This window comes from Leucoraja erinacea, chromosome 14 (genome assembly GCF_028641065.1).
Source record: "Leucoraja erinacea ecotype New England chromosome 14, Leri_hhj_1, whole genome shotgun sequence".
In the NCBI taxonomy this organism is placed as follows: Eukaryota; Metazoa; Chordata; class Chondrichthyes; order Rajiformes; family Rajidae; genus Leucoraja; species Leucoraja erinaceus.
In genome coordinates, this window is record NC_073390.1 from 43985723 (window position 1) to 43999780 (window position 14058).

The 14058-nt window shown below is 44.3% G+C and overlaps 2 protein-coding genes across 7 annotated transcripts in view; one reads left to right on the forward strand and one right to left on the reverse strand.

The window, feature by feature from the left end:
• The window catches only part of slc33a1 (solute carrier family 33 member 1), a 32621-nt gene extending 25711 nt beyond the window's left edge, over nt 1–6910 (reverse strand). For 2 of the 5 annotated variants that reach the window (XM_055646285.1, XM_055646286.1), the window contains exon 1: nt 2499–2593. The gene's annotated coding sequence lies outside the window, so the exon portion shown is untranslated. Of the gene's footprint in view, nt 1–2498; nt 2594–2840; nt 2862–6606 lie in introns of those variants that run through there. The other 3 variants (XM_055646289.1, XM_055646287.1, XM_055646288.1) reach the window with 3 other exon arrangements.
• The window catches only part of gmps (guanine monophosphate synthase), a 28899-nt gene continuing 17578 nt past the window's right edge, over nt 2738–14058 (forward strand). Inside the window, exons 1-3 of one of the 2 annotated variants that reach the window (XM_055646284.1) lie at nt 2738–2962; nt 11912–12090; nt 13549–13663. In XM_055646284.1, coding sequence (XP_055502259.1) covers nt 2936–2962; nt 11912–12090; nt 13549–13663 — 321 coding nt within the window. In that variant the 5' untranslated portion in view covers nt 2738–2935. Of the gene's footprint in view, nt 2963–7222; nt 7378–11911; nt 12091–13548; nt 13664–14058 lie in introns of those variants that run through there. The other variant, XM_055646283.1, reaches the window with a different exon arrangement.

The window sequence follows — 14058 nt, forward strand, 5'->3', positions numbered from 1 at the left end:
AAGTCTAACGAAAGACACAAAGTACTGGAGTAACTCAGCGGGTCAGGCATCATCTCTGGAGAACATTGACAGGTGACGTTTCGGGTCGGGACCCTTCTTCAGACGGGCATTTCAGGTCCTAACCCAATACGTCACCTATCCACGTTCTCCAGAGATACTGTTTGACCCGCTGAGTTACTCCAGCACTTTGTGTCTTTTTTTGTAAACCAAAATCTCCAAATCCAAGTCCTGGACAAAAAGATATCGCTCATATTCATAGTACAGGGTAGCCCGTTTCCACATAACACACAGCTAACAATGGCCTTTCCTTTATCCGTTACCTTTTTGCTTATCTTTCATCCATTTGTTCTACATCACCGTCTATATCTCTGGTTTCCCTTTCCTCCTGACTCTGTCCTGAAGAAGGTCTCGAACCGAAACGTCACCTATTCCTTTTCTCCAGACGCTTTCTGACCCGCTGAGTTACTCCAGCTTTTTATGTCTATCTAAGAGATATAAGTGGAGTAACTCAGCTGATCAGGCAACATCTCTGGAGAGGAATGGGTGACGTTTCAGATTGAGACCCTTCTTTTGACTGAGGATCCCCATTTGGCATATAGAAAATGTATTAGCATACTTAAAATTAGGAAGAGAAGTTAGGGCACAAAATATCATTGGCAGATAGATGAAGTAATTTGCAAGTAAGGGCAAAAGGGAAGGGCATAATGGACAATCTGTGCATGAAGGCAGAGGCCACAGGTGAGATCTTAAATTAATTCTTGTGTTTTCACCAAGCAGAAGGACTTTGTGGTTGAGAAATGGAGATCATAAAATTCATGAACAAGTTACCATGAAAAGTGGTATATTTATATTATTTGCCGTTTCTCCGTTGCCGAATCAGCAGGTCGAGGAACAGCTTCTTTCCGGCGGCTGTCACTCTACTCAACAACGTACCTCAGTGACTGCCAATCACCCACCCCCCCCCGGACACTTATTATTATTTATTCAAATCGTTTGCTATGTCGCTCTTCAAGGGAGATGCTAAATGCATTTCGTTGTCTCTGTACTGTACATTGGCAATGACAATTAAAATTGAATCTGAATCTGAATCTTCTTATTTCTTACATTTATGCATCAACCTCTCCAGATACTAGCACATACACTACCTGTATTATAATTAATGCACATTCAGTAAACAATACTGCCATTATACAAGTGTTTACTTCCTTAACAGAAAAGCCTATTCACGATTATCTTTGTTTCAGCGAGGCTAACATAATCAGAGCCAAAACTATAATTTAGGGTTCAGGCATTATTATGTGATTAGGCCATATAGCCACCAAAATCTTATGATTAAATCAGAGTTGATATTCCACAATTCAATAAATTGCACAAGTAGTACTTTGTTACCCATTATTAATTAGTAAAAGTAGTGACTAAGGATAGTTTAGGTTTATTATTATCACATGTACCTAGGTACAGTAAAACACTTTTGGACGGCATGCTGCTCAATCAAATCAGATAATACATACATAAATACAATCAAACCAAACCCAAGTACCATAGGTAGAGCTAAGGAAAAGATACAGAGTGTGAAATATAGTTCTCGGCATTGTAGTGCATCATTTCCATTGACAGAGTGCAATGTCTCAATGGGGTAGAATCAGACAGTACCCTAGCATGTGGACCGACGGACTGTTCAGAAGCCATATAACAGAAGAAATAAAAAGCTGTTCCCGAGTCCGAATCCTAAATCACATAATTGTTCTCACATAATAATATCTGAACGCTAAAATAAATTCGTTTTAGCTCTGACTACATTTGCCTCAGTGAAACAAGAGCATTCGTTTTTGTGCCCTTCCATATCTGGTTTCTCTCTCAGTCTGAAGAAACGTCACCGATTCCTTCTCTCCAGAGGTGCTGCCTGTTCCGCTGAGTCACTCCAGCATTTTGTGTCTATCTCTTAATAATATTAGTGAACAGGCTTGTGCTACACGGAAATAAAGACTTGGGTAGTGGCAGTATTGTATAGTTTTCAAATGAGTAATTGATGTGCTGAATGTATAGGCCTTGGCGGACGTAACACTTCTTGATAAAATTAATGTTGTTGAAATGCACAACGTTAATCCGTGTAATGTTATTCTGACTCTGTGATTTGGCAGCTTCATTCACGAAACAGCGAAAGGGAAGAGACCCAGCGATACGGTAGACATAAAATGCTGGAGTAAGTCAGCGGGACAGGCAGCATCTCTGGAGAGAAAGGAAAGGGTGACCTTTTGGGTCGAGACCCTTCTTCAGACGTGTCACAGGCGGCATCAGCAGGAGCAGCGGCTCGGGTAGCGGGGCTCACACCGCTGGGAGCCGGTAACCGGTTACCCGCTCCTCACTTCGCCGGCACCTCAGGTCTCCGCCGGGAAGCCTGCCCTGGGGGTGGGGGGGGGAGAGAGAAGCGCGACCGGCTGCTTTAACCACCACCACCCCCCCAAAGCGGCCTGAGGCCCGGCGAGCACCGTCCTCACCTGACGCCGTCCGTCAGTCCCCGTCCCTGCAGCGAGCGGGCGCGCGCTGCGCGGCCTCGACACCCTCTCCCCCGCGCGCGGCCCCGACACCCCTCTCCCCCGCGCGCGGCCCCGACACCCCTCGCGCTGCGCGGCCCCGACACCCCCCTCTCTCTCTGCCCTGCCCCGCCCCGCCCTGCCTGGATACCAGTGACGTGGCCGCTTCTCATGGGCTGTGCGCGCCCCCGCGCCCATCTTGTCCATGGGTCGATGGCAGCTTCCAGTTGTGCCTTCACCATCACCCTCCTCCCCACAGTCCCGGCCATGCCCTCAAGGTTACCTTTGTGTGAAGAATTCACTTACTTTCCTTTTCCTCTCTCTCCTCCTCCTAGTGCCAAACTGAACCACTGTCACCACGATGTGAATAACTCTGCGGTTTAACCGTTCCCTTTATATTTATGCTGGAAGGAAGTCGAGTGCTCATGGTGAGTCATCGGTTTTAGAAATTGTTTCACGTCATGTAACCAAGGATATCCTGAAAAAGGAGCACTGGGACATCACAGAATTGATTTGGGGTACTCTTATGGGAAACAACATGTGATGAGGTCCCATACTTGCCAATATAATTATGAATAACAGCCAGTGGTAGGCACAAGTGGTATGGCTTATTATTTAAGGCACAGTGGTGTGGGTTGTTATTCAGACCCAAGAGGTATGGGTTATTATTCAAGACATGGGGACCATGAATACAGAATTTGTATTCAGTTCTGAGCACCATCTTATATGAAAGATGTTATCAAGCTGGAAAGGATACAGAGAAGATTAACAAAGATGGTGCCAGGACTAGAGGGTCCGAGCTACAGGCTGGGACCATTCCTTGGAGCACAGGAGGATGAGGGGATATCTTAGGCGTATACAATCATGAGAGGAATAGATCGGGTAGATGCTCAGAGTCAATTGCCCAGAAAAGGTGAATCGAGGACCAGAGGACATAGATTTCAGGTGAAGGGGAAAAGATTGAGTAGGATTGAGGAAGGACATTTTTGCCATAGAGGGAGTACAGAGAAGGTTCACCAGACTGATTCCTGGGATGTCAGGACTTTCATATGAAGACAGACTGGATAGACTCGGTTTGTACTCGCTAGAATTTAGAAGATTGAGGGGGGATCTTATAGAAACTTACAAAATTCTTAAGGGGTTGGACAGGCTAGATGCAGGAAGATTGTTCCCGATGTTGGGGAAGTCCAGAACAAGAACAACAGTTTAAGGATAAGGGGGAAATCTTTTTGGACCGACATGAGGAAAACATTTTTCACACAGAGAGTGGTGAATCTCTGGAATTCTCTGCCACAGAATGTAGTTGAGGCCAGTTCATTGGATATATTTAAGAGGGAGTTAGATGTGGCCCTTGTGGCTAAAGGGATCAGGGGGTATGGAGAGAAGGCAGGTACAGGATACTGAGTTGGATGATCAGCCATGATCATATTGAATGGCGGTGCAGGCTCGAAGGGCCGAATGGGCTACTCCTGCACCTATTTTCTATGTTTCTATGAATCTGAGGGCTAACATTTTCACATAAAGGGTGGTGGGTGTATGGAACAAGCTGCCAGAGGAGGTAGTTGAGGCAGGTTTGGAGGGATATGGCCCAAACGTGGGCAGGTAGGACTGGTGTAGCCGGGACATGCTGGCCAGTGAGGGCAAGTTGGGCCAAAGGCCCTGTTTCCATGCTGTATCACTCTATGGCACAAGTGGTATGGGTTATTATTTAAGGCACCTGGTATGGGATCATTTTCATATTAAATATCTGAGGTAATGGAAGATGTTCCACAGCACCATAGGATCTTTTTCTCTATCCCTCGAAAGTAGTGTGGCCCGTGGAATTGGAACATTGATTCAAAGGCAGAGCCAAGCCCCATTCCAAGATTTGACAGCAGGAACTGAGCTGCCCCCTCATAAGGTCATATGGAAGACATTAGACAATAGGTGCAGGAGTAGGCCATTCGTCCCTTCGAGCCAGCACCGCCATTCAATGTGATCATGGCTGATCATCCCTAATCAGTACCCCGTTCCTGCCTTCTCCCCATATCCCCTGACTCCGCTATTTTTAAGAGCCCTCTCTCTTGAAAGCATCCAGAGAACCTGCCTCCACTGCCCTCTGAGGCAGAGAATTCCACAGACTCACCACTCTCTGTGAGAAAAAATGTTTCCTCGTCTCCGTTCTAAATGGCTTACTCCTTATTCTTAAACTGTGGCCCTTGGTTCTGGATTCCCCCAACATCGGGAACATGTTTCCTGCCTCTAGCGTGTCCAAGCCCTTAACAATCTTATATGTTTCAATGAGATCTCCTCTCATCCTTCTAAACATCAGAGTGTACCAACCCAGCTGCACCATTCTCTCAGCGTATGACAGTCCTGCCATCCCGGGAATTAACCTTGTAAACCTACGCTGCACTTCCACAATAGCAAGAATGTCCTTCCTCAAATTAGGGGACCAAAACTGCACACAATACTCCAGGTGTGGTCTCACTAGGGCGCTGTACAACTGCAGAAGGACCTCTTTGCTCCTATATTCGATTCCTCTTGTTATAAAGGCCAACATGCCATTCGCTTTCTTCACTGCCTGCTGTACCTGCATGGAGTAAAGGAGTATAATTAGGCCATTCAGTTCACCAAGTCTATTCTGCCATTCAATCATGGCTAATTGATCTCTCACTCCTAACCCCATTCTCTTGCCTTCTCCCCATAACCTCTGACGTCTGTACTAATCAAGAATCTATCTCTGCCTTAAAAATATCCACTGACTTGGCCTCCACAGCCTTCTGTGGCAAATAATTCCACAGATTTACCACCCTCTGACTAAAGAAATTTCTCCTCATCGTCTTCCGAAAAGAACGTCCTTTAATTCTGAGGCTATGACCGCTAGTTCTAGATTCTCCCACTAGTGGAAACATCCTCGCCACATCCACTCAACTTCACTGTTATTCTGAAAGGTCATAAGCTCTCGGAGCAGAATAAGGCCATTCAGCCCATCAAGTCTATGCTGCATGGCTGATCTATCTTTCCCTCTCAACCCCATTCTCCTGCTTTTATCCCATGACCTCTGACATACGTACTAAGCAAGAATCAGTCAATCTCTGCCTTAAAAATATCCATTGACTTGGCGTCCACAGCCATCTGTGGCATAGATTTACAAAGGGCATTACATTATTAGATATGAAAAATTTTCAACTAAACTCAGGAACCACCAGCATGTTCAAGTTCACCAATGTTCAAGCTGATATTAGGAAGCCAATCAATGCTTTCATTTGAATACCTTCACCACAAACCACTTGAATCTAATGAAGAGCCTCAGTTCGTTAAGTTTATACTTTCTATATTTCATTCCCTAATCCAAATCATTCCAGCAGTTCCTTGCACCATTCACAGCCCAGTTGCCTCTTTCTGCAGTACTGGTACCAAGTACATTCAACTGGCCTGCTACCTCCAAACAGGAATATCATCCTGCAAAACACAAAGTGCTGGAGTGGGGGGTCAGGTAGCATCTGTGTATGAAATGGATAGGAAACGTTTCTGCTTTGGACCCTTCAGAAATGTCAATCCATTTCCTCCATAGATATGCCTGATCAATATGCCGAAAGCCTGGTTTGGTTTACTTATTCCAGTAAAATTCCCAATCGTTCACTGAGCGACTATTTGGAAATCCTGATGGTTTGGTACCTGGCACACCAGATAATATCTGCCTCCTCCCCTTTAACTTGCCCCTGGTCCCTGTGCTCCCCTCCCACTCACTCAGGGCCTGGGTTCTTGCACACTGTCCCTACTTGAGTTATTATCATAATACTTGGATTTAAGATTACATTTTTTTTAAAGAACGAATTGGGAGTGTGTTATTAATAAAGACCAATAAACACCAAATCCTGAGAGTGCTGCATTATCAGAATTTTACTGTACTACACCATAACAGGAACATTCCATATCTTAATAAAATATGTTTGATGTCACTTTCCTCATTTCCCGACTTACAGTAAATGCACATGTAGAAGTTACAACAGTGAGCCAAATGGTTTGTTTCAATCAATCTGTTGGTTTACCTTCCATGTGAACAACGTTTTTTTAAATATTTACTCACCCTCTTCCCATGTCCTTCTTTTCCTTCACCAATGTATCCAGTTCTTGAATATTTACATACTTTCTGCTTCGACCTGTAACCTGGATTTGAAATTCATAATCTTTCTGCTTTAAATATCTGGTGTTTAATTTTGAAGATAGATACAAAGTGCTGGAGTAACTCAGGAAGATAGGCAACATCCCTGGAGAGAAGTGTCTCGACCCGAAACCTCACCCACTCCTTCTCTCTGGAGATGCTCCCTGACCTGCTGAATACTAAACTGAAAACTGAGTTACTTTCCCCTCCCTCTCCATCTCTCCCCACCAAAGTCACACCACCTTCACACCCAACAAACAGCGAACAATGTCCTTTTTCCTTTATCATCATTACTTTTTTGCGTATCTTTAATTCATTGTTCTTTATCTCTCGTCAACATCGTCTATATCTCTCGTTTCCCTTTCCCCTGATTTGTCTGAAGAGGGGTCTCGACCCGAAATGTCACCCATTCTTTCTCTCTAGAGATGCTGCCTGTCCCGCTGAGTTACTCCAGCTTTTATGTGTCTATCATCATATATACCAAACTTAAGATAGGCACAAAAAGCTGTTTGTTGTTGGCTGTGCTCAGCACTTTCCCAGCGGCGGGGCAGCGGGTCCGGGGCGAGGGGAGGAGCCGGTAAAACGCGGTGGAGTATGGGCCTGCCTCGCATTGTCGGCGCGAAAGCCGCGGCTGGTGCAGTCGGTGACGGCGGGGTCCGAGCGATATCCATGGCGCTGTGCAACGGCGACTCCAAGGTCAGTTTCTCCCTCCCTTGGCTGGGCCGACCAGGCGCACGCCTGGCATTAGGATAAAGTCGAGGCTGATGCCTGGAGGTGCGGGCGCTGCTTGTGCTCGCCCTGGCCTGGGCAGCGGCTGGCGAGGGCCCAGGCTCCATTCCCGGTGCAGTCCCATGTGTTAGCAACTTGTTATGCTGCAGAGTGGAGTCCCGGCAGCTTGGGGCCATAGAGGGAAGGCAGCGATCAGTCTGGACCTACTGAAGTTAGGTTCCGGTCCGTTATGGTACTTTATTTGTCACATGTATCGAGGTACAGTGACATTTATTTTTGTTTACCGTTCAGTAAACATAAGCATACATCAGCATACATAAGCACTTGGACAGATCTTAGATAAGCATTCAAACATTGTGTGCTGAAAAATGGACCCACACTTTTATCACGGGATGGTGGACAAGCTGTATGAGGGGTTTTCTATCCGAGTGAGTTCACGCCTCATCTTCCTTAATGCCAGAGGTTACCAGAGGTAAAATGACTTGCTCTCACCATTATTGGCATGATAATATACAAGTCTTGTGGGGTGGGAGCAAAATTAATAGTACATACATAATTTTGTAATTGGGCCCATTTTGAAAGGAACCACGTTCTATCTTGTAGATTTTAAAGTTTTTGGTTTGAAAAAAATCAGCTTGGATATCAATAGATACCGATTCTCTGAAGGTTACAACGCTAGGTAAATAAATTGGACAACTCAACAAGAAAATTCAATTCTTAGCTCTTTGTGGGTTTCATAATTTTTCACTTTCCTTAAACTTTGTATAAACCTAATACAGGTAGCTCTGCTGGAGCAATAGATGTGTTCTTAAGAAACCTTGCATTGTAGAAAACCATGTTGGGGAATTAATAGTGTTGATGAGGAAAAGAGGGCTAGATAATAATTTTTCCTGCAGGATTTTCAAATACTAAGATTTTTTAAATGGTTACAAGGTTATTCACTTTGTTTTAATAAGCGAGTTCGGTATTCCGACTGCGCATGCCCAGGCCATAGGTCACTTGCGATAAACATTCTCGGCATCTGTGCTGCTGCGTGTGTGCAAGCCTGCATTTTGTTCGGGGTTGGGCCCGGTTCTCCAGCGCTGCGGGCGCTGTTGAGTTGCTGCTGGGCCATTCCCGTCCCTTCCCGGGTGTCCCGTCCCTGTCCGGGGGCGGCCGGAGTGGTGGCGGCCCTGGACTTGCAGCCTGTGCGATATGGGGGGGGGGGGCGCTGGCTCGACTCTGCACCGGCTCCCGGGGGGCTCGTAGGCTGCGCCTCTCGTCTTGTCCAGTGGCTGCCATTGGCCCCCTCGGTGCCAGTGAGAGCCAAGCACCAGTTATCGGCGGGGATGCATACAGAGTGCTGTGGTGGCCCGGCGCGTCAGGCAACATCTCTGGAGAAGGGTCTCGAACTGAAATGTCACCCATTCCTTTTCTCCGGGGATGCTGCCTATCCCGCTGAGTTGCGGCAGTGTTTTGTGTGTGTCCCCGTTGATGGCTGGTGCTCGGCTTTCGCTGGCGCCGTGGGGGGGGGGTGTAGCTGGCAGTCCCGGCCCTTCAGGGAGTGGGTTCATCGTGAGTTGGAGCGGGGTTGGGCTGGAGTCGGCGCTTCTCCGCGCTGGCTGTGGGCCTGGGGACGCCGTTGCTCCGGGCCGGTGTCCCGTCAGTCTGGGGCTGTCGGTTGACCGGGCGGGGCAGGCGGAGTTGAGTTGTGGTTGGCGCTGCTTCTCCCCGCTGGCTGTGGGCCTGGGGCTGCAGCTGCTCCGGGCCAGTGTATTGTCGGTCCAGGGTCGCCCTGGACGTCCCCCGACGATAACGGTCCAGTGGCGCTTCGGCAATGCTTGCGGCGCCGGGGAACCGGGGTCGATCCTGGCTGCGGATGAGGCGCAGGTCTGTGTGGGCACAGCAGCGCAGCTGCCGAGAATGTCTCTCCGTCCCCTCTTCTCCCACTTGCATCTGCCCTCTCTCTCTCTCGCTGTTACACCCCGCTCTCCTGCTACCTGGCACCCCCATTCCTCAGATTAAATATATTTTTACACATAAATTATGAATAAAGATAAGAATCTATACACATTTTATACAGCCAGCACTTCATTTGCTTTTTCTTTATCGTGAATGACCTTTGACAAATCCCACGATTCCTTTCGTTTTTTAAAATACCGAACTCGCTTAAAGAGCATGGTTGTGCAAGTGTGAATGAAAGTGATTCTTGTCAATTTCAATGCCTGCCTGCTGTGACACTGACAAACTGTTCTTCAGAGACAATGGTGTCTAATTACTGCAGGGGGAAGGAGTTTGTATTCCTTGAATTTTATTTTCGAGACAACTTTCTTTTCTGCTTGTCAATTTCCAAAGTAACTCTTGTGTGGGTTTCTAGTTCACAATAAAAATGTGTTATAACCAATTGGGCTCATGCATACAAAAAAAATCCCCAATTCATCAATCACTTGTATCCAGTTCAAGTTACAAAAAACATGCTTTGTAGCAGAACTGCCTTAAGATGACATTTTCTTTTGCTTCACTCTTGGCCTTGTCTCTTATTTCATTTATTTTGATTGTTTGTTTTTGTTTCAGTCAGTGTTAAATATTTTTCACTGCTGTGCTATTTTTTCCAGTTTAATTGTTTTATTTCAGTCCCTCAATGTTTTCCAATTTTTTTGTCATTTATTTTCAGGCTTATATTGTCACGTTTGCATGTGGATTCATTATTAGGTTTGGGCATTTTGGTCTTGGTCTCTAATTTTGAGGAAGGACATTCTTGCTAATAGGGAGTCCAGCGTACGTTCACGAGGTTAATTCCTGGGATGGCGAGACTGTCATATGTTGATAGAATAGAATTTCTCTCTTTGAACTAGTTCAGTTTTGTGTATAATTTTTAATGAAAATCTTGAACGACATGAGGAGAAATCTTGGGGACACTGCGAGAGCTCCCTGTTTTTAACACTATGCTGTGAAACATTTCCATAAACTTAAACTTTTGAAACAGTTATCTGTTGCCTGAAGGTTTGGACCAATGGCCTCAGTGATAAATAGACAATAGGTGCAGGAATTGGGCCATTCGGCCCTTCGAGCCAGCATCGCCATTCACTGTGATCATGGCTGATCACACTCAGTGCCCTGCTCCTGCCTTTACCCCATATCCCCCGACTCTGCTATCTTTAAGAGCTCTATCCAACTCTCTTGAAAGCATACAGAGATTTGGCCTCCACTGCCTTCTGAGGCAGAGAATTCCACAGATTCACATCCCTCTGTGTAAAAACGTGTTTCCTTATCTCTGTTCTAAATGGCTTACCCCTTATTCTTACACTGTGGCCCCTGGTTCTGGACTCCCCCAACATCAGGAACATGTTTCCTGCCTCTAGCATGTCCAATCCCTCAATCTTACGTTTCAATAAGATCCCCTCTCATCCTTCTATATTCCAGAGTATACAAGCCCAGCCGCTCCATTCTATCAACATATGACAGTTCCGCCATCCCGGGAATTAACCTCGTGAACCTATGCTGTATTCCCTCAATAGCAAGAATGTCCTTCCTCAAATTAGGAGACCAAAACTGCAAACAATTCTCCAGGTGTGATCTCTCTAGGGCCCTGTACAACTGATTCCCCCAGTGTGACAGTGATCTGTTACGGTCAATTTTATGTTTATCTTTTTTCCAAAAAGATGATTGAACTTACCATGTAGTAGAATTGTAAGTGTGTATATTCTTCAAAGTAATTAGTCTCAATTCTTTGAATGGATTATTTATCATGCTTTAAGGTAGATTGTAAATTTGAACTGCATTAGCCTTGGTAGGTTAGTTTTGGTTCAAGGGGATTGTGGTGATTTTGCGTTGGAGGATGGAACTTAAGTCTTGCATGCAGAGGGCTGAGGATGCTCATTCACTGAGTATTTTACTTTTAGTACACTAGGAATCTGGATTGGAGATGGGGTTTAAGAGTGGACTTCCCCCACAGTAGTTCAGGAATCCGACCTGGAGCTCTCGCAAAAGCTCATTCATGTGTATGGGTTGGACACAAATCAGACATTCATTAAGTGGAGATGACTTGTACACCTTTAAAGCATGGTATCCTTTTGTTCCTCGACATTATTTGATAATCTGCCTTATTTTCTTGCCTTGTTGCAACTCTCTATATGTTTCATCTTGCACCCCTTGGATTAAATTCTACTTGCTGCTTTTCTCCCTGACGGCCAAACCATCTTCACCTTCCTGCAGTTTAAAATTTAATTAAAAAATTGGGCATGTGGTTTCCAATAAGGAGGAAATTGTTTAATACCATTTAAATCAAGCCATTACAAATCAACTCCAGGCTTGAAACAACCCCTCTCTGATGCCTGTCTGTCGGTATAATTGGATCATGAATTAAATCATTTGCACTGTACCCTTGCAATAAGAATTTCGATTTGAGTCCATTCTGGTATCTTTTTTTATTACTACTCAGTAGATAGTAGGTATTGCATCTTTGCCAGAATTTCTTTTGAAGCTTTGAAATTTTCTCTGATGTTGTTTTCCGTTTGATCAGGAGAGTCCTGGAAGAGACATCAAGGATGCTAGACATCAATATGAAGGAGCTTTAGTGATACTTGATGCAGGAGCTCAGTATGGAAAAGTAATCGACCGGCGTGTGAGAGAACTTTTTGTACAGTCGGAAATTCTGCCACTAGAGACACCTGCTTTTGCAATCAAAGAAAATGGTTTTAGGTAAGAATTGGCTTTTAGTGCACATTAATTGGATTCATGTGTACTTTCTTTTACATTTTTTCTCTATATAATTTATTGCATTCAATAATGTAAACTTGTAAAATCTATTTTTGAGCCCTAGCAGCAGCTAAATATTATCACCTCTGGTGTAGATAAACCAGATATTTACAACTCCACTGTGAAATAGTTGATACTTTCTCTTCATACTGCACAAATATTTGTAGTGATTCGTGAATTCATGCAGCGTGGAAACAGGCCCTTCAGCCCAATGCATCATTCTGACCCACATGTCCACCCAAGCTAGATACATTTGCTCGTCTTTGGCCAATATCCGTCTAAATTGTTAATATCCATATATCAATCCAAATGTTGTTATTGTATATGCCACAGCCTCTTCCTCTGGCAGCTGTTCCATTATACATACCACGCTCTATGGAAAAAGTTGCCCCTTGGTTTCCGATTAAATTTTTCCCCATCACCTTAATTGATTAGTTCGTGATTGCCACCTCTGGGAGAGAGAGAGGTTGTGCATTCGGTCCATCTACGCCCCAAAGTCAGTTTGGGGAAAGTGCATCTCCACATGTATTCAAAGAAGTTTGTACAATTCATTGTGTTTTCCTCTTGTTGAAGCAAATTACAAAAAATGTTTTAAGTCAGCAGTGCCTGGACTGTATCTTTGAGTACAGACCAAGGAACTTGTGTCTGTTTTTCCTGCTTCTCAAAACTGACATTGGAAGCCACATACATGTTTGCACCTCCTGTGACCATTTTTTGAAGGCGTTCAAAGGAATCCGTGCAGCATTTTTTTAAAGTTGCCTTTGTGGTGAAATCTGCATTTGCCAGTGATCTGTTGCTAAATGGAATTGAATGACCTTAACTGCAGGATGATTTAAAAAAAAAAAAAAAAAAAAAAAAAAAAGCTATTCAATTATGACAAAGCTCCAATAGTTCAAATGAATAATGGAATTGAAATTAAAAAATAATTTAGCATTAAACTCGGTTATGGGGTATATCTGTTGGCATGGCATGTTGCTTTAGACTTGTTATGTACATTTTTTAATCAGTTGGCAGTATGTGAACGTAACAGCACATTTGAGATTTGTATTCACTCCTAGTCATGCATTATGGAAACAAACCGAACTGAAAATTAAAGGTCCTTATCCCAGTTTCATTAGCATGTTTTAATTATTTTATTCCCATGCACTAAAAAGTCTCAATTGTTGAGGCTGAAGTTTAAAAAAAATGCATGAACTTTGTCTATACTTTGTTTCAAAGTTTACTCTGCTGTTCTTTGTTGCACAGAATGTTCCATTCTTTTGTGTTTAATTCCACCTTTGTTAGAATAAACTAAATTGCTAATTTTATTTGAGCTGAGCTGATTAATTTCATTGCAAGTTTTCTTTTATTAAAATGTTTCTCTTTAATTTGAATTACTGTTTAAAAAAAAATGTTTTGCAGAGCTATCATTATATCTGGGGGCCCAAGTTCAGTCTATGCAGAAGATGCTCCCTGGTTTGATCCAGCAATCTTTACAATTGGGAAACCTGTTCTCGGAATCTGCTACGGCATGCAGGTATGGTGCACGTTCAGATTGTTAATATACAGTGCCCTCCGTAATGTTTGGGACAAAGACCCATCACTTATTCATTTGCCTCTGTACTCCACAATTTGAGATTTGTAATAGAAAAAAAATGACACGTGGTTAAAGTGCACATTGTCAAATTTTAATAAAGACCATTTTTATACATTTTGGTTTCACCATGTAGAAATTACAGCAGTGTTTATAGGTAGTCCCCCCCCCCCCCCCCCCCCCCCCCCCCCCCCCAATTTCAGGGCACCATAATGTTTGGGACACAGCAATGTCATGTGAATAAAAGTAGTCATGTTTAGTATTTTGTTGCATATCCTTTGCATGCAATGACTGCTTGAAGTCTGCGATTCATGGATATCACCAGTTACTGGGTGTCT